The 25,445-nt window shown below is 46.2% G+C and overlaps 1 protein-coding gene across 1 annotated transcript; it reads right to left on the bottom strand.

The window, feature by feature from the left end:
- Window positions 1–3,619: 3,619 nt before the first annotated feature.
- FYTTD1 (forty-two-three domain containing 1) lies at window positions 3,620–25,445 on the bottom strand. The gene is made up of 9 exons (XM_077929624.1): window positions 25,265–25,445; window positions 17,681–17,812; window positions 16,503–16,648; window positions 13,799–13,911; window positions 13,362–13,458; window positions 10,752–10,813; window positions 6,994–7,068; window positions 6,625–6,751; window positions 3,620–5,306 (listed from the first exon to the last, which is right to left on the bottom strand). The coding sequence occupies exons 1-9, from the start codon at window positions 25,341–25,343 to the stop codon at window positions 5,211–5,213; spliced, it is 927 nt and encodes a 308-aa protein (XP_077785750.1). The 5' UTR covers window positions 25,344–25,445; the 3' UTR covers window positions 3,620–5,210.

The following is a 25,445-nucleotide window of genomic DNA, read 5'->3' as shown; positions in this document are numbered from 1 at the left end:
CTCTCCTCCCTCCTCAGGAGCCCCGCCAAGCTGCGCATGCTCCGCGGAAGCCGCCGGCCGGGGAAAGGGAGGGGAGGCGAGCCGGGCGGAAGCGCGCGCTGAGGGCGACACGGAAGGGTAACGCGCCTGCGCGGAGGAAGGACCCGGGCGGCTGCAGGGAAAGGGGCGGGGCGAGGGACAAGGGCGTCTTTCGAGTTAGACCCGAACCTGGAGGGTTTTCCTCTCTTTCTGCTGAACTACAACTCCCGTCATGCCGCGCTGGGGCTGATGGGAGTTGGAGTCCCACAATTGGAGTCATTTTTCTGGCTTTTAAGTTATTTTTTAAAGCAGTTTTTGTACTGAGTTTCCATGCTGTAAACCTACCCAGTGATGGGCGGGAAGCAAATAAATAAATAAATAATATTTTTTTAAAAAATTAAATAAATAGCCAAAGGCCATGGCAATTCCATGCAATCATAAAGTAAGTAAAGTAAATAAAAAGATCTACAGGTTGCCAACTTCTGACGCACCTTTTCGCCCCCATGAGTGAAGTGGTGTATTATTTTGAACAGTGCAAATAGTTGTGTCATTTGGGGGTTTTTTGTGTTTGCGTCTATCGTTCATTTATTGCAATGCATAAAATATTGTTTATTTTTGTAAACCATCTTTCCACCCTTTGGAGCACACATAGTCATAACAACCAATAATTAAAATAACCACCAATAATTAAAATGCCGAAAACAAAAAATCCGAATGCAGCAGACAATAATATTGGAACTTTAAATAATTCCTTATTTCCAGTTATGTCCCAGGGCAAACAAGTGCATCTTCGATCAACAACGGAACCTGGTCAATGGGGGAGTCCCACCAAACTTCCCCAGTGGGGCACCACCACCAAGAAAGCCCTACTTTGCATGAACTACGCCCATCAGTGGCACTACAAAGAGGACCTCCCCACTGATCTCAAAGCATGAGCTGGCAGTTGAGGGGAATATATCAAAAAGCCGCAGCTATTCCAACCCTGACACCCTTATCCAGAAAACTGTATCTACAGTTAAAGGTAAAGGTACCCCTGCCCGTACGGCCCAGTCATGTCCGACTTTAGGGTTGTGCGCCCATCTCACTTAAGAGGCCGGGGGCCAGCGCTGTCCGGAGACACTTCTGGGTCATGTGACCAGCGTGACGAAGCTGCTCTGGCGAACCAGCACCAGCGCAGCACACGGAAACTCCGTTTACCTTCCCGCTATAAAGCGGTACCTATTTATCTACTTGCACTTAAGAGTGCTTTCGAACTGCTAGGTGGGCAGGAGCTGGGACCAAAAGACGGGAGCTCACCCCGCCGCGGGGATTCGAACTGCCGACCATACGATCGGCAAGTCCTAGACACTGAGGTTTTACCCACAGCGCCACCCGCGTCCCTGTATCTACAGTAACTGTGAATAAAAAGCCCTGTAATCATAAGGCTTATACCACTTAACCTGAGTGGTGTAAAATGTGACAAGAATGGCACAGCTGCATCCCTTTGCATTACTAGGTCAGCAGGATTTAATTGAATAAGGAGGCAAACCAATGGCAAGATCTGCCAAGATGAGCAGCTTAGGATGCAGATCTCTGGCTCGGCCTGCATTAAGCCCCTAACCTTCACTCTGCTGAAAATACTTCTGCATAACTTGCTCAGCTGACTGGGACAAGGTCCGAGTGGTCAGAGCAGAGAGAATCCCTCAACCCGAAGGAGGTGGACTTGCCCTGCTAGACCTTAAACTTTGTTGTGAACCAGCTGCTTTTTGCTGGCAGAGAGAATGGCTGCTTCTTGAAAACACTGAAGTGTTGGATAATGGCAGATGAAGTTGATGGACTATATGGAATTGGCGGAAATGACTGGCAAAATCCGAGACCAGGGAGAAGAGTCGGTGGAAGAAGACTGGAAAAAGTTTAAAGACTATTTACAGAAATATTGTAAAATTAATGAATGTTAGAAGAATGTTGGAAGGAAGTTATATGGCTTTAGTAGAAATGTTATAAGGAATTAATTAATAGATTAATAGAATATTAAAGGGAAAAATAAGGCTAGAATGTGTTAAGATAATTATAGGATAAAAAACAGAGGAAGAGGGAAAGGAATTGCTGAAACAATTAACAGAAGTGGAATACAAAAAGGGAGGTGTGAGGAGGTCGTTGAAATAAGGGAATGAAAGATAAGATATTGAAAATGTTTGAGGTGTTTTAAACTGTTTTTGTTTGCTTTTGTTCTGTTTTGTTAGTTTAATGTGTTAGTGTTGTGTAGTGTTTTTGTATTGTATTGCATTGTCCTTTTTTTTTTGTAGTGTTTAAATGGTTGGAAAAGTAATAAATATTATTAAAAAAAGAAGAGGAGAATCCCTAAACCCATTCATCTTTGTCAAGTGACTTGTGGACATCAGTATTTTCAAGGCTTGCTTTCCCTCTGCCAAGGTCAGGCAGCAGCAGCAAACCTACCTTATTGAAGAAGGAGGAGTTTGGATTTGATATCCCGCCTTTCACTCCCCTTCGGGAGTCTCAAAGCGGCTAACAATCTCCTTTCTCTTCCTCCCCCACAACAAACACTCTGTGAGGTGAGTGGGGCTGAGAGACTTCTAAGAAGTGTGACTGGCCCAAGGTCACCCAGCAGCTGCAGGTTGAGGAGCGGAGACGCGAACCCAGTTCCCCAGATTACGTGACTACCGCTCTTAACCACACCACACTGGCTCACAATTGCATCTGAATGTCACCCTCCAACTGGGATTCAACTCTGCATGAGCTTTGATAAAGCAATAACTGTATGATTCCCCCCCCCCCAAAGGCCTAAACCTGTAGGCTAACCCCTGCAACAACCTTGCCCCTTAGCCTTTTCTCATGATGATCCTCCTTGGTTAGCTGTTCATTTTGGGAATTTACACGGGGTTAAAACATCAAAAGGCTTTTCACACTGGCCAGGCTTAAAACACGCTGCCTTCTCAATTGCTTTGGGTAGAGATGCTGGTATTCCTCTCTCCATGAAAGTTTGTCTTTGCAATAATCAGGAGGTGGGAACATGTTATTTTGCAGATTATTACCCCTTTAAAAAAGGGACGTGGGTGGCGCTGTGGGTTAAACCACAGAGCCTAGGACTTGCCGATCAGGTGGTCGGCGGTTCGAATACCCGTGACGGGGTGAGCTCCCGTTGCTCGGTCCTTGCTCCTGCCAACCTAGCAGTTCAAAAGCACATCACGTGCAAGTAGATAAATAGGTAGCGCTCTGGCGGGAAGGTAAACGGCGTTTCTGTGCACTGCTCTGGTTCGCCAGAAGCGGCTTAGTCCTGCTGGCCACATGACCCGGAAGCTGTACGCCGGCTCCCTCGGCCAATAAAGCGAGATGAACGCCGCAACCCCAGAGTTGGTCAAGACTGGACCTAATGGTCAGGGGTCCCTTTACCTTTATGAGAATAAGGGGACAGTTGAAAGCAGTAATGCTTATGGTATACCAGTCATTAGAACAACATTCTTTGCATTTTTCTGGCACAGATCACGAGTTAAGATCATTGTGAAGAGTGGAGCGTTAAACATGTATTCCTGATTTAAGTACTAAGTTGGCCTTTGTTGAAGAATATGGAGCTGCAAAATTCATATCTAAGTACACACAAATGCAAACTTGTAACACTTTTATTTTTAAAAAGTCCAACAGCTTTAGAATAGATCCAAATGTATTAACTTCTCAAAAAAAAAAAAAAATACCCAAAGGTAGAGTTTAAAGCATATTCTCCTTAAATACAAACTAGCTCTCTTGAGATGCATTGCATCAATGTTTTGCATCCATGTTGATGCAAAAGGGTTTTTTTTTTTTTAAGTACATCCTGGTAGAAACCAAACACAGGATGATCATAAGCATATTTATCTACTTCATTCTAGTGGACTTCAACAGAATTCCTACTAACCGAGTAAAAAACAACAACACAAAAGGAGGAACTTTAATATTCCATTTTTTCCCATTGTAAAGGTATAGAAGGTATTTCAAATAATTAAAAACAGAAGATGATGAACATTAAATTGTCATGGAGGCATGACTACATAAAAACTGCTCTAAAGGCGGCCTTGCTACTGCCAAATATTTGTTTTGATCTCCACAATAAACTATTTTTTAAAAGAAATGTCAAAGAAAAACAAAGATCAAGTTACATATATCAGGTTTCTGAGACTGAGCAAACCTGGCATCCTTTTACCTAGGTGTGCCTCCCAACACACCCACTATGGGCATTTTAAATCCAGGAAGCAGGCCATTATGTTGAAATCAAAATCCAGCGCACATGAAGTTTGTGTGTGTGTGTGTGTGTTTGAATGGCGACACCACAACTTTTGATCCCTTGAAGCAACAGGAAGGTGCCTTGAACCTCACAATGCTCACCTGGTGGGTCTGCCACTAGGTATACGAGTCACAAAAGTGCCACATTTGTACAACACAACAGAGCGACAACCAAAATGACTGATCCGGTAACATTGGTCATCAAAGCATCATTTCAGCTGATGAATATCTGAAGCAAACTCACAGCTTTAAAAAAAAGAGAGGGGGGGGAAATAGCTTGTATGCACCCTGTATGGTCCTTTCTCGAGGATGTGGACCAGGTTCTTGCTGTGGCCTCATGGGAGGCCTTGTTCTATCACTTAAGGGGACGAGAATGACCGCTACGCCTTTTCATCGCCAAGAAAAGCTGGATTCTTACTTGCTGCCTCGGATGCCAAACAATTTAGCTTCTAGTGCCAGATGAACTGCAGAGCTTGAGTGAAAGAAAGATCTGTGAGCCGAACGGAAAGACGAGCAGCAGCCAAGTGCTGTCCGCTGCAAACGTTTTAAGCAAATTTCAGCAGCTAGGGGCACAAAATGAAAAGACACAGCCTTGCAAGAGCAGGTGGAGCAAAGACTGACCCCTGCATTAACCACCACCTCTGTCGGCTGCTTAAGAAACCAAAATAAGAACAACTGGCTTTGCCCCCCCCCTCGTCCAGGAGCTTATGTGGACCCTTGCAGTCCAAACAACAGGACGCTGTTTTCCAAGCAACACTGAATTTTCTCTTTTTATGGTCCACTATCATGTGATGGTGTTCTCTTTTTAACTATTCAGAGTAGAAGCCATCTAAAAACAAAATTCAGTTTATCAGTATCTTGACACAAAGTCCAACTTATTCTTCGGCCCACTGCTAGTTCAGTTCCTTAGAAGGATAGAGTTCCCCTGAACAGGCCCTCTAGCCCACAGTCACGAAACGGCTGCCTTTGTTCTGGGAGAGAGCCGTTCTCTGCTCCTTCAGGATCCCAAAGCGCTCGTTGAGGGTCATGTTTGTCTGTGAAGAAAGGAGGACATAAATCAGTACAGCAGCCACCCATCAAGCAGGCCAAAATTATGGTGCCTGGTTAATATTTCAACCAGTTTCCCTAGCACATTTAACACACGTGGCTAAGCTTCAACTACAGTGGGGGACCTTGGAGAAGATACGGGTTGGTGGGTTAGGTGAGAAAACAAAAATTAAAGAGTAGTCTTCTAATTGTGTGGAGAGTCTGAAGGTATTTGGAGCACTCGTAAGCAGGGTTCGAAATTAGCAGGAGCATTTTGCACCTAAAGATTCTCCATTTGCGAACACCTCCAAAAGTCTGGGTGCTGTTTTTTGCACCTGGCTGACACTCAAGGATTACTGAAATGTATGTGCTTTGAAGCCTCAAAGTTTATGTTTAGGATAGACAATATGTTAAGAAGTTTAACATTAAAGAGTACAGTGGACGCTCCGGTTGCGAACATGATCTGTGGAGGATGCACGTTCGCAACCCGCAGCGTTCGCAACCCACAGCAGCATGTCTGCGCGCGTACGGGTTGCGATTAGGCGCTTCTGCGCATGCGCAATTTTGCACTTCTGTGTATGCACGACTGCTAAAATCCAGAAGTAACCAATTCTGGTACTTCCGGGTTTCGGTAGGTCCGTAACCCGAAATATGGCAACCTGAAGCGTCTGTAACCCAAGGTATGACTGTAGAGTGTTTTGAAAACTGAAGTATGGTACCAATGTTTTTATAGTAAACACTAAACTAAACATGTATTAACCATTTCTGCTAAAAATGCGATATTAACAATGTATCACTTATGTGAACTGCATACATATTAGTTCATGCTTATCAAATTAATAAAAAGTGTTGCCAACGCCCCCACCCCCCAGTAGCGACTAGATGTTCTGCTTTCGCACCCACAACCTAGGTCCTAGAAGCCATTTGGCTCCTACCTCTTCCATCCCAGTTTCTCACACTGCTTGCAAGAAAGTGCAAAGAGGAACCCAGGAGGCAGTAGAGACGACACTGCATTCCTATGCCTTGGGTCACTATCTGGAAGAACCAAACAGGCCCCATGGTCTCCTCCTCTTGACCCTGCAGGGCCTGACTGGCAGTTTGTTCAGCCTCTCTCCAACCAGGGGCTTCCAAGTGAGTGAACAGTGTTTTTTACTCCAATCCAGCTCCATGGATGGTGCCTCCCACCAGTCCTCTGCATCCAGCCAGTCCAAGACAGGACCTCGGCTGCTCCGCAATTCCACGACAAGATCCAAAGTCCAATAAAGAACCCATGGAGCCCGTTTTATTGTCAACAACGCACATCCATTTTATCTGGAAGCAACCAACCTGCTTTCCGACACTGTTGATATCAAACTGCAGCGGGACCCCTTTGGGAATCTTCTTTTCTTCCGACTGGTCCTTCTTCAAGAGGAAGGGAGGCACGGGAGTGCTGGTCAGCCTTGGCTTCAAAGAGCTATGGAAAAAACACAGGGCACACTGAACACAGTCAACGGAAATGTCGATTTTCACCAAACTGTAAAAGCGGAGGAGACAAACACTACCTATTACTTCCAAGCTAATAACAACACAGCAAGCAAGGGGGTGGACCTGAGTGATGAACACAGTTTCTCACCAGCCACGTACTTTTCCTTAGCTCCCACCACTATTCCCATCAGCCTGGAGATTCCAGTGCAAGATGAAGCTGCTTTTACTCACATGGGGGATGGGACTGCGCCAGGATTGTCAATGGATACTGTCAAAATCCCTCCATTTGTAGTGGATGTTCGCCATCTGTTTGGGAAAGCACAAGACCCAGTTGACCCAGTAAATCCTCTGCTAATATCACATAGTTTTTCTATCCTGCCTTTCATCCAACACAGGAACACAGCGTGTCTCATAACGTAAACTATGCACCACAAAATTGAATATACACATACTATAAGCACAAAGCGGAGCCATAAAATGATAATCTCCAGAATCAGCATCAATTTTAAAGACCCAAAGGCTTGGAGGAACAACTAGTTTTAAACTTGTACCTGGATAGTCCTAATGTGGAAAATGGTCAAAAATCATTCAAATAATTCCATAAGCTATATAAGCACTGATTTCTCACTAGCTGATGTTTTAACTATGGGTCATAACGTAAACTTTATGATCCCAGGTAAAGCAGGATGAGGAAATCTGTGGCCCTCCAATGTTGCTGGACTCCCATCAGCCCCAACCAGCATGGCCAATGAGCAGGGCACGATGGGAGTTGTAGTTCAGCAACACCTGGAGGGCCAAAGGTTCCCAAGCACTGAGCTAAAGGGTGTTCTGAAAAGACCAGCTGTACAGGCAGTTTGCTTCAAATTCCCACTTTAGATAAATTCACTGATAGTGCAAAACGTCAGAGTTAGACAAGCAACAGCCATTTTTTATTGGTTAAGGCAATAGGCAATAAATGCTTAACCAATGCTACTTGTATTCCTGGCTGCCTTAACCAATCCACCCTGGGCTCCGATGCGGGCACCCTTTTCAGGAGCTCAGCAGTTTGCCTGAAGCTGTACCAGCAATTTGCCCTTTGCTCGAGGCTGCTCCTCGAGACAACATTTGACAACAGCTGGCCAGAAAGTAGGGCTTTCCTTACCCAACAGCCAGACCACCAATGCTAGGACACCAGTTTCTAAAAGCAGAGTGATTTTCAAAAGAATGGCTTTTTAAAAGGATTAGATCTAGTTATCTCCCGTTTGGACTACTGCAATGCGCTCTACGTGGGGCTACCTTTGAAGGTGACCCGGAAACTACAATTAATCCAGAAGTGGCAGCTAGACTGGTGACTGGGAGCGGCCGCCAAGACCACATAACACCGGTCTTGAAAGACCTACATTGGCTCCCAGTATGTTTCCAAGCACAATTCAAAGTGTTGGTGTTGACCTTTAAAGCCCTAAACGGCCTCAGTCCTGTATACCTGAAGGAGCGTCTCCACCCCCATCGTTCTGCCTGGACGCTGAGGTCCAGCGCCGAGGGCCTTCTGGCGGTTCCCTCATTGCGAGAAGCAAAGCTACAGGGAACCAGGCAGAGGGCCTTCTCGGTGGTGGCGCCTGCCCTGTGGAACGTCCTCCCATCAGATGTCAAAGAGATAAACAACTACCTGACATTAAGAAGACATCTTAAGGCAGCCCTGTTCAGGGAAGTTTTTAATGTATGACATATTAGTGTATTTTTGGTCTTTGTGGAAGCCGCCCAGAGTGGCTGGGGAAACCCAGCCAGATGGGCGGGGTACAAATAATAAATTATTATTATTATTATTATTATTATTATTATTATTATTGGCAAATTCAATGAGTTAAGGCTGCTGATGGCGACTAGCCATGATGACTATGTTCTCCCTTCTCTGATGGAGGCCCCCTGTGTCTGAATGCCAGCTGCTGTGAATCACAAGCCGGGGTGTGTACTCAGATCCCACTTGCAGGCTTCCCATTGGGACATCTGCTTGGCCACTGTGAGAACAGGAAGCTGGACTAGATGGGCCACTGGCCTGGTCCAGCAAGCTCTTACGCTCCTTTCAAAAAGGCTGCAGTTCTGCACAGTCTGTTCCTGTGTGGGAGGCCGCTGTCCCTAAACACACGCATGTGCATATGCTCCAGAGCACTCGGGGACTCTCCTTTTTCTGGAAGCAGCTTCTGTTTCCTCTTAGCAAACAAGTCCAATAAGGAAGGTAGCTTCATCCAGAATGCAGAAGTAGCCACAGCAAAAAGTCCCCTGTTTTATAATAAAGCAAATTAGACTGCAATTTTAAGCTACCACCATTTGAGTGAAAGAGGCTGGTTGGTAGTCAAGATCAGCAGGAGTTCAGAAACCTTCAGGCTGAGTTTGGTGGCATTGCTCAGCTTATGATAAGGCTTTCAACACCAGAATGGGGCAGGAAGCAATTTTCTTGGGATTTCCTCTTAACGCTTGCAGCCTCCCACCCCCCATAAATCTGCTCTACGGGTTTGAGGGATCTTCCAGAGCAGATGGTGCATCACTGAAATTACTTCCCTCCCTTTTCTTCTTCTGCCACCAGAAGAAACACTGTTTGATACAACCCCTTCCACATTCTCTACCTACTGACAACTGCCTCTTCCTTCCTTCCCCTTCTTCTTCTTTTGCCTGTCCTGTGGCAAGTGATAGATTGTAAGCTCCTAGGGGCAGGGACCTGCTCACCTGTATACCACAAAGCACAATGAAACTACTGATTTCAAAATGGCACTGATTTTTCTGTTTCTTAAAATTCCTCCGCAAGGCTGGGTATGAGGCATCTAGTTAACAGAGACATACCAAAACAAAAAAAATTCCTTCCAGTAGCACCTTAAAGACCAACTAAGTTAGTTCTTGGTATAAGCTTTCGTGTGCATGCACACTTCTTCAGATAGAAACATACCAGTTACTGAGCAACACTGCCCATTAAACACTTATTCCCCACCCATCTGGCAGGGTTTCCCCAGCTACTCTTACAGCACATATGCTACAGATCCAAGAGCAGTCAGAGAAGAAACCAGGGCATTCAAGACCTCTGCTTTCTACAATTCCCAAACAACCAACTTTCCTCCCTACAAACGCGCTGTTTCTCACTGCCAGCAGCCCGGTCCCAACCTGCAAAGCTCTCCACAGCCGTTTAGAGGGTGTTCATCCAACATTTCAGGATGAGTAGCACACTGTCATTGGACGCGGGTGGCACTGTGGGTAAAAGCCTCAGCACCTAGGGCTTGCCGATCGAAAGGTCGGCGGTTCGAATCCCCGCGGTGGGGTGCGCTCCCATTGTTCGGTCCCAGCGCCTGCCAACCTAGCAGTTCGAAAGCACTCCCGGGTGCAAGTAGATAAATAGGGACCGCTTACTAGCGGGAAGGTAAACGGTGTTTCCGTGTGCTGCGCTGGCTCACCAGATGCAGCTTGTCACGCTGGCCACGTGACCCGGAAGTGTCTTCGGACAGCGCTGGCCCTTGGCCTCTTGAGTGAGATGGGCGCACAACCCTAGAGTCTGTCAAGACTGGCCCGTACGGGCAGGGGTACCTTTACCTTTACTTAGCACACTGTCTGGTCCTATGCATGCTTCAGAAATTCTATGGGGCCTGCTCCCAAGTAAAAGTGTATGGAGGACATCTACAAAACCTTCCCCACTTGGAAAGCAAGCGGCAGGCATACAACAGTTTCATTTTCAGAATTGGTGACGGACCATATTATGACAGAGTATTCAGAATATGAGACCATCCCTGGTTTACACTGGAAGCCCACCCTTTCTGAAGCTCCCTGCCACCATTGCAGCAGGCCACTGCTCCTGCCTCCCAGCTCAGCAACACCCCAAGGCCACCTCCCAAATCAGACATCCAGTGCCCTCGATACACCCCATGAATATTTGGTTGCAAAAAAAAAAAAGGGGGGGGGGGAGCCACAGTCTCAACACACATGCATTACTGCCACCACAACTGCTCTGCCAAATAAATTGGAACACTTACGGGCGACTTCTGTTTGTGACCTGGGTGCTTAGGTCATCTTCTGGATGGACTTGGGCCTGCACCTGCCGGAGGGGAAAAGAAAATACCGGTAGAGAAAATGAGGAAGCTGAAGATGTTTTTTGGTGGGGAGGAAAGAGTTATTCAGGAGACAACTATAGACTTAGTCTAGGTCACTGGAATCTGACCAACACATTCCAACAAGGTTGGGGTTTCTGGGTGTGAGTGTTTCTACAGAGATTCATGAAGGGATTTGCATGACAAACAGGCATTTACGAAGCTTGATGGCACTGTGACATGACAGGTTACGTCTCCTTTTTGTGATTTTGAATTTTATTGTTATTCTTGTTTTTATACTGTATTTTATACTACTTTTATAATTAAGTGTTTTAAATTTGTTGTTAGCTGCCCCGAGCCTGGTTTTTGAACCAGGAAGGGTGGGGTATAAATAAATAATATTTTTTTATTATTATTATTATTATTATTATTATTATTATTATTATTATTAGGATTTAACTAAATTGTTAGCCATTTTGAATACAAATAGCAAAAAATGCAATATAAAGATTTCAAAATAAAACGACACACAAAACATACAGATACAAAACGAACACTTAAAGAGGTTTAGTGGACCCCAAAGTCAGTCGACTGGTGGGAGATTCCCCTCCCCGCACTCCATCCCATTCTGAAGTGCTGCTGCTTCTTCAAGTGCCGTCTACACTCTGCCCCCAAACCTGGCCAGTAGGGCATGTCATTTTAGGGGGTGAAACTTAATTTTTGCAAATTTCTTCAGTGAGCGATCTTAAAAATACATTTTTGGTTGCAAGGAACTCAAATTTGCTATTATTTTGTGATTGGACAACATTTAGCTTGGTAAATCTATGTTTGATTAAAAAGTACATAAACTGCTTTTGGGAAAAAACCAAATAAATTTAAAATTACCCTCTGACAATATCAGATAATGCTTAAATACTACTACTACTGCATAATTTAACTGAAAGTACTTGGCAATCATTTTATTTATTTTTATGCAATTTCACACACATTTTACTTACCACATAAGACTATATACTGATTTAACAAAAATATTTTTTGAATTTCCAAGTCATGTTACAACTTCTTAGCACCCCTCAGTTTTGGAATTTGAAAGCTGGAAAAAAATCAACATGCCCAACTGGCCAGCATCAGCCACTGTGGGTCCCACCTTCTGCAAGCCAGCAGGACTGGCTTCATCCCTGCCTCTTGCTCTTTCCAGCCATGTATATGTAGCATGGGGATGCGGGTGGCGCTGTGGGTTAAACCACAGAGCCTAGGACTTGCCAATCAGAAGGTCGGCGGTTCGAATCCCCGCGATGGGGTGAGCTCCCGTTGCTCGGTCCCTGCTCCTGCCCACCTAGCAGTTCAAAAGCATGTCAAAGTGCAAGTAGATAAATAGGTACCCCTCCGACGGGAAGGTAAACGGCATTTCCATGCGCTGCTCTGGTTTGCCAGAAGCGGCTTAGTCATGCTGGCCACATGACCCAGAAGCTGTACGCTGGCTCCCTCGGCCAGTAAAGCGAGATGAGCGCCGCAACCCCAGAGTCGGTCACGACTGGACCTAGTCATCAGGGGTCCCTTTACCTTTACCTATATGTAGCTAAGCTGTGTGCCTGGTAACTCACTGCCTAAGATGCTCTCCCGCCCCAAAACTGTTTTGAGCCTCCCCGTCTTTGTTCTCTCTGCCTGAACTGCTTCTTCAAACCACTCACGTTTCCCTGCATGTGACCCCCTGCCTCACTTTATAATTCTCCAGCTTTGTTCCAAGCGGGCAGGCTGAGAGCCACTTGTGCTCCCTTCAACAGCCACTCCTGTTGCAAACTTATCTGGCGTTCCAGAGAACTCCGAGTCTTTCGCTGACTGTAGAAACTCCAATTTGTACTCCTTTTTTGGGCTCAGAACTTTTGTTAAACTGCGAGCTGTGTCTATGCACGCCCTGCACTCTCCAAGTTTGCACCCACAAAGAGTGTGAAAGTTTGGTCCTGGTACTGTATCTCTGGCATTCCATCACGCCTTTAGGCTGAAGAAGGCTCTGGGATGGATTTCTTCAATAAACACACCACTGTGATGTTGGGAGACAGCTTTACTCGGTCAGAACAACAGTGGCTGCTGGAGAACCCACAAAAGTGAGGTCTGCAGGCCTATAAATTACACAGGCTTCTATAGAGGCATTTCCTAGCCTGGCTTCACACAAGCATAGAAATCAAGTCACGATCTCTGGGGAGAATTATGTCTGCATTATCATCAGAGCTGGATGCCTGATTCAGTGAGAACAGGGCTTCTGCTCTCTATCAAACTAGCGCATGGCTGAGTTTTTCCTGCACCAATGTTTTTAATACAGCCGTCGGAAGGCTCAGTCACGACAAATAGCACACAGGCATGTACACAACTCTATTACTGCCAATGACCAAAACCTTAAGATCTAATGAAAAGTAGCATCTGAAGGAGAACATGGCTACATATAAAACACAAAACTTTAGCCAAGTTTTCTTCAAACTCTATCCAGATGGTCAGATTATGTCAAACAGAGAGGTGCAGGGGAAGAGAACAGCACTCTCGCTCTGCCTCCTACATTACCTTCAGGCCCCTCTTAAAAAGGAAAGTGGCTTGGCGTGCGTCTTTCTGCTGGTAGAGCTTATTCCCGATCCGGGCAGAAGGAGACTGTATGTTGGTTCTGTAAAACATCCACAAAGAGTCGTCAGCACCATCGATGTGACAGGGTGACGCAACCAGGACAGGCAAGTGCTGTGCCCCGAGGAGATCACAATCTAAAGCAGGGATGGGACGCGTTATGTTCCAGGAAACCTTCCAAGGGCCGTATGCCAGCGGTGGGAGGATCAGGAACAAAAGCAGATGGAGCAAGCAATGCTCATTTCCCCACATGCCACTCCCCGTCCTCCATTTTTCTAGGCAAGGAAGCAGCACGGTCAGAGTTCCAGGCAAAGGCAGGCAAAGCACTCAAGGCACATGCAGAGCAGACCACAAGACCTTTGCAAACGGCATATGGCTCTCACCTTCTGTTTAACAGAGTAGGCCTCCTGAGAATGGCTCCTTGCTTTCTCTGCAACTCAGATTGTCTTTGGACGGTGGTCTTCCTTTTCAAAACCGAGTAGTCCCGCTGTATGTTCTTCAGGAAGAGATATGTTAAAAAATTAGGCCCACACATTTCCAGCAGTGTTAGTCTGTTGCAGCAAAAAACCCAAGACGTTCAGAAGCTGCTTAACTAAAAGCACAATCCTAATCATGTCCACTCAGAAGCAAGCACTGTAGAAATTAATGGTGCTTCCTCCCAGGTGTGCAGGATTAGGATTGCAGCCTCTGTGTGATATCCAAATAGGGTAGAGCCATTACGTTCACTGACTGCAACGGGTCTACTCGGATTATGGACAAATGCTAACTCTCATCCAAAAACTGTCTCTGCCACCTGATGCACTATGGATTGTTCCAAACTCCATCTGCCATGCTGGCTGGGGCTGATGGGAGCTGTAATCCAGCATCTGAAAGGTACCAGGTTCTCTGCTTCATTAATATATTTATACCCTACCTTTCTTTGAGATGGCTCACAACGCAAACACAATTAAATTTAAAAACCCGGCAATATCCAAACAGAGCAGCTGAACGAGGGGTAACTTAAAACAGGAGCAATAAAGTTAGCGTAAAAATGCCACCTTCTCCCCTGCCAGCCTACCCCTGCCCCAATACAGTGGTGCCCCGCAAGACGAATGCCTCGCAAGACGGAAAACCCGCTAGACGAAAGGGTTTTCCGTTTTGGAGGTGCTTCGCAAAACGAATTTCCTATGGGCTTGCTTCGCAAGACGAAAATGTCTTGCGAGTTCCTGCAGGGTTTTTTTCCTCCCCCCCCCCCCGCTTTTCCCAAGCCGCTTATCAGCTGATCCGCTAAGCCGCTAAACAGCTGATCCGCTAAGCTGCTAAGCCGTTTAACAGCTGATCGCTAAGCCGCTTATCAGCTGATCCGCTAAGCCGCTTAACAGCTGATCCGCTAAGCCGCTTATCAGCTGATCCGCTAAGCCGCTTATCAGCTGATCCGCTAAGCCGCTTATCAGCTGATCCGCTAAGCCCGCTAATAGCGCTAATCCGCTAATGGGCTTGCTTCGCAAGACGAAAAAACCGCAAGACAAAGAGAATCGCGGAACGGATTATTTTCGTCTTGCGAGGCACCACTGTATTTGAGAGGAGGGTCTTTCTCTGTGTCCCAAGTATGGTGGATGTTAAGCAGATCGGGGCCAGAGAAAGAGCCTTCTCTGTGGTGGCACCTGAACTGCTTATGCCCCACACATACCTATGGCCCTTCATGTGTATATACACATTTCATAAGGCCTGCTAGATGTTTTCTCCAGTTGCATTTAGGACATCTCGGCTCTCCATCTAGACCACTGAAACCTCATTATTTTGAGCAAGGCACCTTGCATAGATAATGAATGGGCATCTGGATATAGGACTTCACAGAAAGTCTCTTCTGTTTTGGATGGGGTGAAGTGCAGTCGATGCATCTTTGTGCCTTTACGTTTAGCCACTCAATGTGCTGTTTCTCCATACTGGGGTGAAGTATGGAAGTTTGTTTCGTCTGCCTTTCGAAAATCTGCTTCTGGCCAGCAGAGCTGCTTTAGCATCTCAATCTGCAGATCATCTGCTACTAATCTGCTGCCAGGCATGTTGGTTTGGCTGCGACTTTTTACTATTTGTAAACTTCATAAGCTTCCTTGACAAGTGCGGGACGGAATGGTCAAAGTCCAAAAATAAAAGTGTCGCGTGACACATACTATGTGAACGATTCTCCAACAGCTCACAAAAGCTGAGGAAAGTGAAAGTCATGCTTAAGTCACCCTTGTAAATTAGTCCGAAAGAATTGCTAGGGCACAATATTGCTTTTTCTAGCCCATCTATTCACGCTTGCCATATTACTCATTGGTTGCCTACAACTTAGAGAACACAGAAATGTCCTGCCTCCCCAGCTCCACCTGCCAGGGCAAGGGTCAGAAAAACTCTAGCCCGCCAGAGGTGCAATTAGTGGGGACACAACACAGGGCCTTTCTGACCACACAACAGCCTGGGTTGTTTTATTTGGGGGGGGGGGTGTCCTGCTTTTGCTTTGCATTTTTCAATTGTTCCTTCTTTCTGTTGGATATATAATGTTATTTGTTTTGATGTTTGGCATATGATTGTTTTAAGCCACCTCGGGGGTCCCCTACAGTGCCACGTGTGGCTGGGACCCCCTCTGGTTTCCTGCTGCAGTCTAATCAGGAAGTGAATCTGGGGAGAAGTTGTCCCACTCGGACGGCCCCTTCCCAACTGCAATTTACTGCCAGCAGAGCAAGTGGACCACCCAATGCAAAGATCCCCACCCCCCCTCCAGGAAAGGAAACTGGCTCTCACTTTTGCCCCTCTGGATTTCCTTTGGCTCAGAAAAACCCCCATCATAGTTTGGTGTAAACCACATACTTTCAGTTGGAAAGAGTAGTCACTTGCCTCAGAGTGTTACTGGAGGTGAGAGCACCTCTGCCCATAGAAAGAGAGCGGAATACATGGAATGGGACCCAATGCAGCTGCTCCATTCATGGATGAAGCCTTGCACACTCGGAAAAGGGGGTGCTGAGAGGGGAGGAACTCCACCAGATCCCATCTCAAGGCGGAGGCATTCTTACACTGCTGCCCAGAAAAAAGATGGGTACATTTTCGCCCCAAAGCCCACACACATACCTTTTCACTGAGAGGCGATCTGTTGAGGGGGCTGATGCCTTTGTGAGAGCCCAAGGCTTTCCTTGCCGCTAGCCCGGTTTTGACTCCATAGGGAGGCCTCTTTCCAGCCACCCGTTTTCTGCGTCCTAAACGGTTCTTTCCAAAACCTGAAATGGCATAAATAGGAGACAAAAAGTGGGCCAGTAGCACAGAAGCAAGTAAACACGCCTCGGTCAAGACTAGCGAAGGAGCACCAGCAGAGCTTTTAAAAATATATTTGGGGGAGGGATTCCCCTTCCATATTTATTTTAGAAAAAATCTGGGAGGAAATTAATAAAAACCCTTGTTTTCTTAGCAGATCTAAACTTGTATGCATATCCAGGAGCAAGTCAGCATATGGAAATCGTTGCCACAGAGGTCTGTGGCTCCCTAGCAAAGATACTTGAAGAGGATAAATTGGCACACAGGGGAACAGCTCCATCCACATCTCATAGCAACAACACCAAAAAACACGGCTTTCATTATCAAAGGGATTCCATTCCCCAATACCAGATGCTGGGGCTTAACACCAAAGGAGGATTATGTCTCAAGTCTTGCCGGTAAACCTTTGTAAAACATCTGGCTGGCTGCTGCAAGTATCAAAAATATTGAAAAAAATAACTTGGGTTGACAGTGCATCACAATTCTTATACAGGGATGGGAGGCAGAGCCATTTCGTAAGTTCAGCAACAAGACAAACTCCATCGGGGTCCTCCTGATCCCACACTGTTTCTAATCCAGTTCATCATTTTAATAACTTCTATTTAACTTGAAAAACTGGTGCGTGGGTCTGTTTTTCCCCTCCTCCCTAACCATCCCTTTTTCGTTTTGTGTTGTGTCGGGCAGATTGTAAGCCCGCAGGCAAGAGACTGTCTTGTTTTAACTGATGGTGCGTAAGTCACTCTGGAAGACCCTGGCTGAAAGACAGGGTAAAAATGTTCCAAAAAATACTTTACTCTTTTAAAAGGGCAAAATGCATTATGTATTACTTAGCACATAAACCTGTACAGGCTGCTCTACTTTTGAGTATATATTAAGGAAAATGTTATTTATCACCTGCCTTTAAAAAAAGGCAGGTCTCAAACAACCTTGACATTTTACTGTCCCGCTACAAAATAGGTCACTGGTGTTTCAGAAAAAAAGGAAGCAGAACTACCTACCTGTGTACTCCTGGATTCCCCATTTGGTTCTCCTCATCCGGAATTGCCGCTTGCCAGCCTGTTGAAGCCCCCTCTTCATTCTGGGAGAATACTGCTTCCTCTCTTCTTTCTTATTCAGTTTAATTATATCATCTGCAAAACACATAGCGAGAATTTAAGTATTGAACACTTCTCACTGTGGGGGACCAAAACAGGAACCCGTGCATGATTTGTTATTTTTAAAAAGCCTCAGGTTTTCACTTAAGTAAACTCTTAAGTTTGTTAAGTAAACTCCCGGAAGAGATCTGTAAACCTTTAGAAACTTTTCTGGAATCGAGAACCTTTCTGGAATTGTGTAATGGGGTTAATTGAGTTTTTGTCTTCAGCCAGCCTCCCTCCCTTGTTTCAACAGGGCCCTGGGTCTGTCACACTTCTCTGTAGAGAGCCATGTGCGTAAAGGTAAAGGGACCCCTGACCATTAGGTCCAGCCGTGACCGACTCTGGGATTGCGGCGCTCATCTCGCTTTATTGGCCGAGGGAGCCGGCGTACAGCTTTCGGGTCATGTGGCCAGCAGGACTAAGCCGCTTCTGGCGAACCAGAGCAGCGCACGGAAACGCCGTTTACCTTCCCGCCGGAGCGGCACCTATTTATCTACTTGCACTCTGACGTGCTTTCGAACTGCTAGGTTGGCAGGAGCAGGGACCGAGCAATGGGAGCTCACCCCGTCGCGGGGATTCGAACCGCTCACCTTCTGATTGGCAAGTCCTAGGCTCTGTGGTTTAACCCACAGCGCCACCCGCATCCCTGTAGAGAGCCATGTGCATAGATGGTGCTATATACATACATTATTCCTGCCAAATAGCTCAGTCGGTTGAGCACGAGACTCTTGCTCTCAGGGTTATAGGTTCAAGCCCCATGTTGGGCAAAAGATTTCTGCATTGCAGGGGGTTGGGCTAGATGACCCTCGTGGCCCCTTCCAACTCTACTATTCTATGATTTTATACATACAAAATTAGGTTTAGCTGCAATGCAGCGTCCACTGCCATGTATGATGCTTGTGGGAGAGCACAATCTCTCCATCTGAGGAGTGGCCACAGTACAGTGACGCCACACGCTCCTTGCATGCAGAAATCCCCAGGTTCAACCTCTGGCATCTCACAGGTAGAGGAAGATGCTCTTCTGGGGACCTGAGAGCTGTTGCCAGTCAAGTCTGGTCCAGACGGTCAGCAACCTGACAATGAAAGGCTGCTCCATATGTCTTGTAATCCCTGCTCTTCACGCCTGCTCTTTTTCAAATGGGGTTAGGTGAGTTTAGCCCAGTGTATTGCCCAGAGTGCTACACAGCCAGATAGCACTCTGAAAATTGCATTTATCACATATTTGTGATAAGCTGAACGCCTTTTAGAAGCCTGCTTCAATCCCATGAGATTTACACACGGCGTACACTGCAGAATCTATAGGGTGACACAATAGAATCTTATATTTCTTCGATTTGAGGCTGTTCTGAATCCTCATTTGCCTTGAAAGTGCTGAAGGCTGCAGGACAGCAATCTAACAGCAAATAAATAAAAATCTTTGCAAAAGCATGACCATTAAAATTTAAACCAAGAGCCCTTCCACATCTCTGAACATATATTGCACCTACAAGCACTAAGATAATGAATTCTGCCAGTAATTCAGAATGCCCCAGTTTTCTTTTCGCAAGAGTTGCTATAATTCATTCAGCACCATTACTTCATCCCTAAACACATTGTTAGCCTGCATTTGATTCAACTTCAAAATGAGAAACTGACTCCCAAAGTTCAGGAGTCGTCGCCATCATTGCAATCACTTCTACAGTGAAACTGCTGTGTAACAGCATCATTCTTACAATAATCCTGCAAAGAGGAACAGAGTCTAGCGAACGTGTCCGAGGGGATTCAGCAAATTCGCATCTAAGTCAAATTTGAAGCTAGCAAGCACGCATAACCTGACTGCTCCCAAAGCCAATACTTTCCTTGCCCCATAAATATCCCCCCGCAAAAAAAATCATATTCAGGGAGACTAGCTCCACCCTCAGCCCCCAAGACAAATACACATCTCCCAAGAGAACTCATTGGCTCTCTCACTAAGGTCATTTTGCACTACCACACATGCTCTCTAAACTGTAGACCAGCTGAACATATCACACTGCAGGAGGAAGCCTCTGACTGGTATACTATCGGCACAAAGTTTGTTTCAGAAGGTGCGGAGGATTCCAGCGGATGTTGCTACACACAGCAACTCAAGGCACAAGGGCAGAATTTCAGATTAACTCGTCTTGAGGAGTAAGGAATCAAACACAGCAATGACCCTTCTTATGATGCTTTTGCTGCTAGCCTGCAGTTTGTGTTCGGTGGTCAACCAAAGATGGGTGTGGCTAAAGTGAAGGGCCACTTGAAATGACCTTTTTGCCTTGACCTCCTCTAACAAAATGATTTACTGTATCTATGCAAATCCTCCTTGCCAGCGAGATCATGAGGATCCAGAAAGTTCAGAGTGACGAACCAAGAAGTCTGGATGCAATAATGGGAATAAAGTAAAATGATAGGTAAATGAGAAGGCCAGAAGGCTGGCTTTTTGCACATAAAAGCCTCTACATGTAGCTCAGGGGAAAGCTTCCTCCATCAACCAGAAATTCTATAGAAATGTAAAGGTAAAAAAGGTAAAGGACCCCTGGTGATGGACACAAGACATCCGCAGGTAAGACAGAATGACGCATCAGGAATCTGTTGCCATAGTCATTGTCCTTGATAGGTATTGTCCTATTCGGGAGGACCATCCACAAAGGAAACCTTCCAGATGGGTCATCCTTGTTTACATGCCCAAATCCACCTTTTAGCAGAACCTTCCCTATTACATCACTGAGGTCTTCTTCTCCAGAAACTCCTCCCCTATGACCAAGCACACTTACCTGAATTGTACCCTATCCACTCTCATTCCCTCATTTTGACCCCTTCTCATTGGTCATCATGCCAACTCACCTAAAACACACTTATTAAAGTTCAGGCTCCTTGACCACCTTCTACAATGCTGTCTGAAGTTTCCCCTCTGCTCTCTCTTCCTCTGAGCAACCATTCTGCACACACCAGGAACATCTTTAAACTTCAGAACTAAGGCTTGGTGAAGGGTCTATGCCCGTGATCCTATTTTACTAATAAAGATCTGAACTCACTGCATAGACTCCTGAGCTCAATGCCTGGGTCCCATCTCTTCTATCACCTACAAACACAACATTTCAGGAGCACCTATCTCCACTTTCAGAGCTATTCCCCCTTTAGAATAGAACTCTCTATTTCTTTAACTGAGAAGTGTGGTTGTGTTAGAAGTATAAATGTATGCTGCTGCACTTTATTACAAAAATCACATTTAATGCTTTATAATAAATTCTTTTGTGTAATTTTTGTGAAGGCACTCAGAAACTTCAGAGGGTTTGGATACACATGTAAGGCAGCGCTTGGTTCTACGTCAGCTAAAAGTCCCCACTGGTGAAAGTTTCACATTCCCAAGTCCACGTGTCTTTCAGCATCCCCATCCCCACCCTGCACCTCCTGTTAACACACTTTACAGCATGAAACACATCCTGAAAAACCAGGATATGGACATTAGCAAAGTAATCCTATGAAGTGAGAGGGACACTGGTCTGACCCTGCACAGCTTCTTGCTGCAGAACAGGAGATTGTGCCGTGATGGAATATAATCACACGCCAGCAACTTGTTGAACAGGACACTACAGCCAGCGATGATGCCGTATTTTAAAGGCATCTTCCGCTTTTAGTTCTAGGTCAACAGAGGTGGAACATCAACTCAATGCACTTATGCAACTCCCCTAATATATAATAATAAAATCACAGCAACAAATGTGCAGATTTGCATGCATCATTAAAAGATTTGCGGTTAGGATGGTCAATGGAGATATCTCATTATGTACAAAAACATACAGTTGTATCATACATACATACATAGTATATCACAGATCGCCTTCCCTGGCGCCCACAGGGTTTCCTGTGCCCGCTGGAATTACGCTTGTAAGAAGCATTCTACTGCAGCCAAAGGAGAAGGTTGCGGGTTCTGTGTGCTTGGTTACAATGTGTATGTGTGTTTGTGTCCATGTGGTACCCGTGACAGTTTCTCCAGTTTGCCAATATGCTCTCAGGAAAAGCTTGATAATCCCTTCCTTATGTATTAGTTACAGTAAGAGAGTCTATGTAGGCAAAGGAGTCATCAGTTTGGAGGTACTTGGTCAGGAGACTTGCAACCCAAGGTCAGGCATCATGTTGTTGATACTGTTCCTTGAAGAAGCAGATCTACAGTGTTGGATATCCAGGTGGTTTATAGCAAGGACTGCTTTTAATCAGACTTGGCTGATATCCCAGCAGCAGAACTCAAACCTGACCTCAGTTATCCAGGCCCTGGTTCTTCCAGGCTGGACTGCTATAATGTTCTTTATGTGGGTCTGCCTTTAAAGACAATCCAGGAAGTTCAATTGCTTCCTGATTACTATCAGCAATTTAAGAGACTCCCATCGTTTTCATTGGCTGCTTCTTTCTATCCAGGCCCAATTTTGACTTTAAATTTTAAAGTGCAGGCTACAAGCTTCAAGCAGGTGTTTCCAGGAAGCCTATAAATCTATAATTATTAATCATACAAATGGGGCATTTAAGGTGCCAGCCTTCACCCAGTTCCTCCCTCCAGCAAATGTCACTCAGATTTTATTATTCTTATTTATTATGGTTAAAGGGCTGCCCATCATTAAGTAATTACTGGGCAAGAAACAAACAAATCTATATTAAAAAATACAATATATGTGCCACGAAGCCTTTGGCACACACCCTTAATCACACAGCTACAAAATAAGCACATTCTCTTCTTACACGCAACACCATCTCCTCCTCCTCTTGTCTGTGTTGATTTACAGATTTTAAGTGCCTGATGATAGAGATCTGTCTTCTTATACTTTCAACAGCGGCACGTACGTAGAAAGCCAGTGTGGAGCAGTGGTTAGCTTGTTGGCCTAGGACCTGGGAGACCAAGATTCAAACGCTTGCTTGGCCATCAAGCTCAGTGGGTGACTTCTAGCCCAACCTACCTCTCATGGCGGTTGTTGTGGGGATTAGGAGAGGCGGGGGAGAGCCATGTACACCACTTTGAGTTTCTTGGAGGAAAAGGTAGGATATACATGCAATAAATAGTACTAATGATAGCAATAGATGGCACTTTCTAATCTACCTCCTCCTCCTCATAGCAGCAGCAGCAGAAACCGATTCGAAAGCATATTACAGTATTCTAAATATTAGATTTCTGCATTACAAAAGGGTTGGACTAGATGACCCTTTGTTGTTGTTTAGTCGTTTAGTCGTGTCCGACTCTTCGTGACCCCATGGACCAGAGCACGCCAGGCACTCCTGTCTTCCACTGCCTCCCGCAGTTTGGTCAAACTCATGTTAGTAGCTTCGAGAACACTGTCCAACCATCTCGTCCTCTGTCGCCCCCTTCTCCTTGTGCCCTCCATCTTTCCCAACATCAGGGTCTTTTCCAGGGAGTCTTCTCTTCTCATGAGGTGGCCAAAGTACTGGAGCCTCAGCTTCATGATCTGAGATGACCCTTGGGGGTCATCAATTCTATGAACGTGCATTTCCTCATACGAAAGTCCCCAGGCTCTGAGATCTTCAGGGGAGGTCGTTCTCTCCATCCTGCCACCCCCACAGGCACTCTTGGTGGGGACTCGGGAGAGGGGTGGCTGCTCCCCAACAACTTTGGAACTCCCTGCCTAGAGAAGCTAGACTGGCTCCCTCCCAGCAGGTTTCAACAGGCTTTGGGGAACCGACTGCTTTTCATGGAAGTGCTGGTGCTGTGCTGTTTTTATTGTAACCATCCATTGTGTTTTTAATAGGTCCCATTTATTACACAGAGGTACATACATACAGTGGTACCTCTGGATGCGAACAGGATCCGTTCCGGAGCCCCGTTTGCATCCTGAAGCGAATGCAACCCGCATCTGCGCAGGTTGCGATTCGCCGCGTCTGTGCATGCGCTTGATGTCATGCTGAGTGTCTGCGCATGCGCAAGCAACAAAACCCGGAAGTAATGCATTCTGTTACTTCCAGGTCGCTGCTCAACCCAAAAACGCTCAACCCGAAGCTACTTTAACCAGATATATGAGTGTATATTGTTTGGACTACTGCAATGCGCTCTATGTGGGGCTACCTTTGAAGGTGAACCGGAAACTACAATTAATCCAGAATACGGCAGCTAGACTGCTGACTGGGAGCGGCTGCGAAGACCATATAATACCGGTCTTGAAAGACCTACACTGGCTCCCAGTATGTTTCTGAGCACAATTCAAAGTGTTTGTGCTGACCTATAAAGCCCTAAACAGCCTCGGTCCAGTATACCTGAAGGAGTGTCTCCACCCCCATCGTTCAGCCCGGACGCTGAAGTCCAGCACCAAGGGCCTTCTGGCGGTTCCCTCATTGCAAGACGTGAGGTTACAGGGAACCAGGCAGAGGGCCTTCTTGGTAGTGGTGCCCACCCTGTGGAATGCCCTCCCAGCAGATGTGAAGGAAATAAGCAGCTATCTTCTCTTTAAAAGACATCTAAAGGCAGCCCTGTTTAGGGAAGCTTTTAAGGTTTAATAGGTTATTGCATTTTAGTGTTTTGTTGGAAGCCGCCCAGAGTGGCTGGGGGGACCCAGCCAGATGGGCGGGGTATAAATAATAAATAATAACAATTATTATTATTATTATTATTTAATTACGGTAACGTTCAACTCGCTTTTCTGGTTTTTAAGCTGCTTTTATTTTTACCGGAGTCCCTGCCAGGAGGAAAAGGCAGGGTACCAATAAATACCAATTACAGATAGGTAGCCGTGTTGGTCTGCCATAGTCAAAACAAAAAAAATTCCTTCCAGTAGCACCTTAAAGACCAACTAAGTTAGTTCTTGGTATGAGCTTTCGTGTGCATGCACACTTCTTCAGATACACTGCTGGGAGGGAGCCAGTCTTGGTATGAGAAAGCTCATACCAAGAACTAACTTAGTTGGTCTTTAAGGTGCTACTGGAAGGAATTTTTTTGTTTTGACTATGGCAGACCAACACGGCTACCTATCTGTAACTGGAACTATGGAAGGCACCACATTGAGCCGCATGAAATGGAAGTCCATCATGTGTATCTGAAGAAGTGTGCATGCACACGAAAGCTCATACCAAGAACTAACTTAGTTGGTCTTTAAGGTGCTACTGGAAGGATTTTGTTTTGTTTTGAATAAATACCAATGCTCCCGGTTCTGCTCCTGCAGCAGGAGGTTCCCCCGATCTTCCCCGGCGCTGCCTCTCGGCCCCGCCCACGTCACCTGCCGCGGCCCCCAAGGTTCGGTCGCTAACTCCTTAGGCTCTCCCAACTGCCTCCCCCCTTCTTTGCTCGCTTTGGTTCGGCCCCCTCTTCTCCTCCTCCTCCCCCCTCCCAAGAGAGCACACATGGTTCGGTCCGAGCATCCCTCGCTCGGCTCCCCGCTCTCAAGCCCCGCCCCCATTTTGACCCCCCCTCCCGCCGCCGCCGCCGCCGCCCACTTGACCGGCCTCCCTCACCCAGCGACATGTCGATTTTCTCCAGCGTCTCGCTGCTGACGCTCCTCAGCGGGGCTCCGCCGGCGCCGAAGCCGCTCATGGCCGCCGCTCCCAAAAGACAAGACCGAGAGCGAGGAAAGCAGCACCACAGAAGCTCCTGGCTCTCTCCCCCCTTCTGGGCATGCGCCGGGCGCGCTGGACG

This window comes from Podarcis muralis, chromosome 6, assembly GCF_964188315.1.
Source record: "Podarcis muralis chromosome 6, rPodMur119.hap1.1, whole genome shotgun sequence".
Lineage (NCBI taxonomy): Eukaryota > Metazoa > Chordata > Lepidosauria > Squamata > Lacertidae > Podarcis > Podarcis muralis.
The sequence above is the reverse complement of the archived record's forward strand: the minus strand, read 5'-3'. Positions and strand labels throughout refer to the sequence as shown.

What these genes read in the sequence shown, in the direction of transcription:
- FYTTD1 (XM_077929624.1), bottom strand. Translation starts at nt 25,343, where the DNA reads ATGAGCGGCTTCGGCGCCGGCGGAGCCCCGCTGAGGAGCGTCAGCAGC. An exon ending in GAAAATCGACATGTCGCTGG is followed by an intron (nt 17,813 to 25,264) that starts GTGAGGGAGGCC and finishes TGTGTTTTGCAG; the next exon opens with ATGATATAATTAAACTGAAT. An exon ending in TTTTTAAGAGGGGCCTGAAG is followed by an intron (nt 10,814 to 13,361) that starts GTAATGTAGGAG and finishes CCCCTCCGGCAG; the next exon opens with GTGCAGGCCCAAGTCCATCC.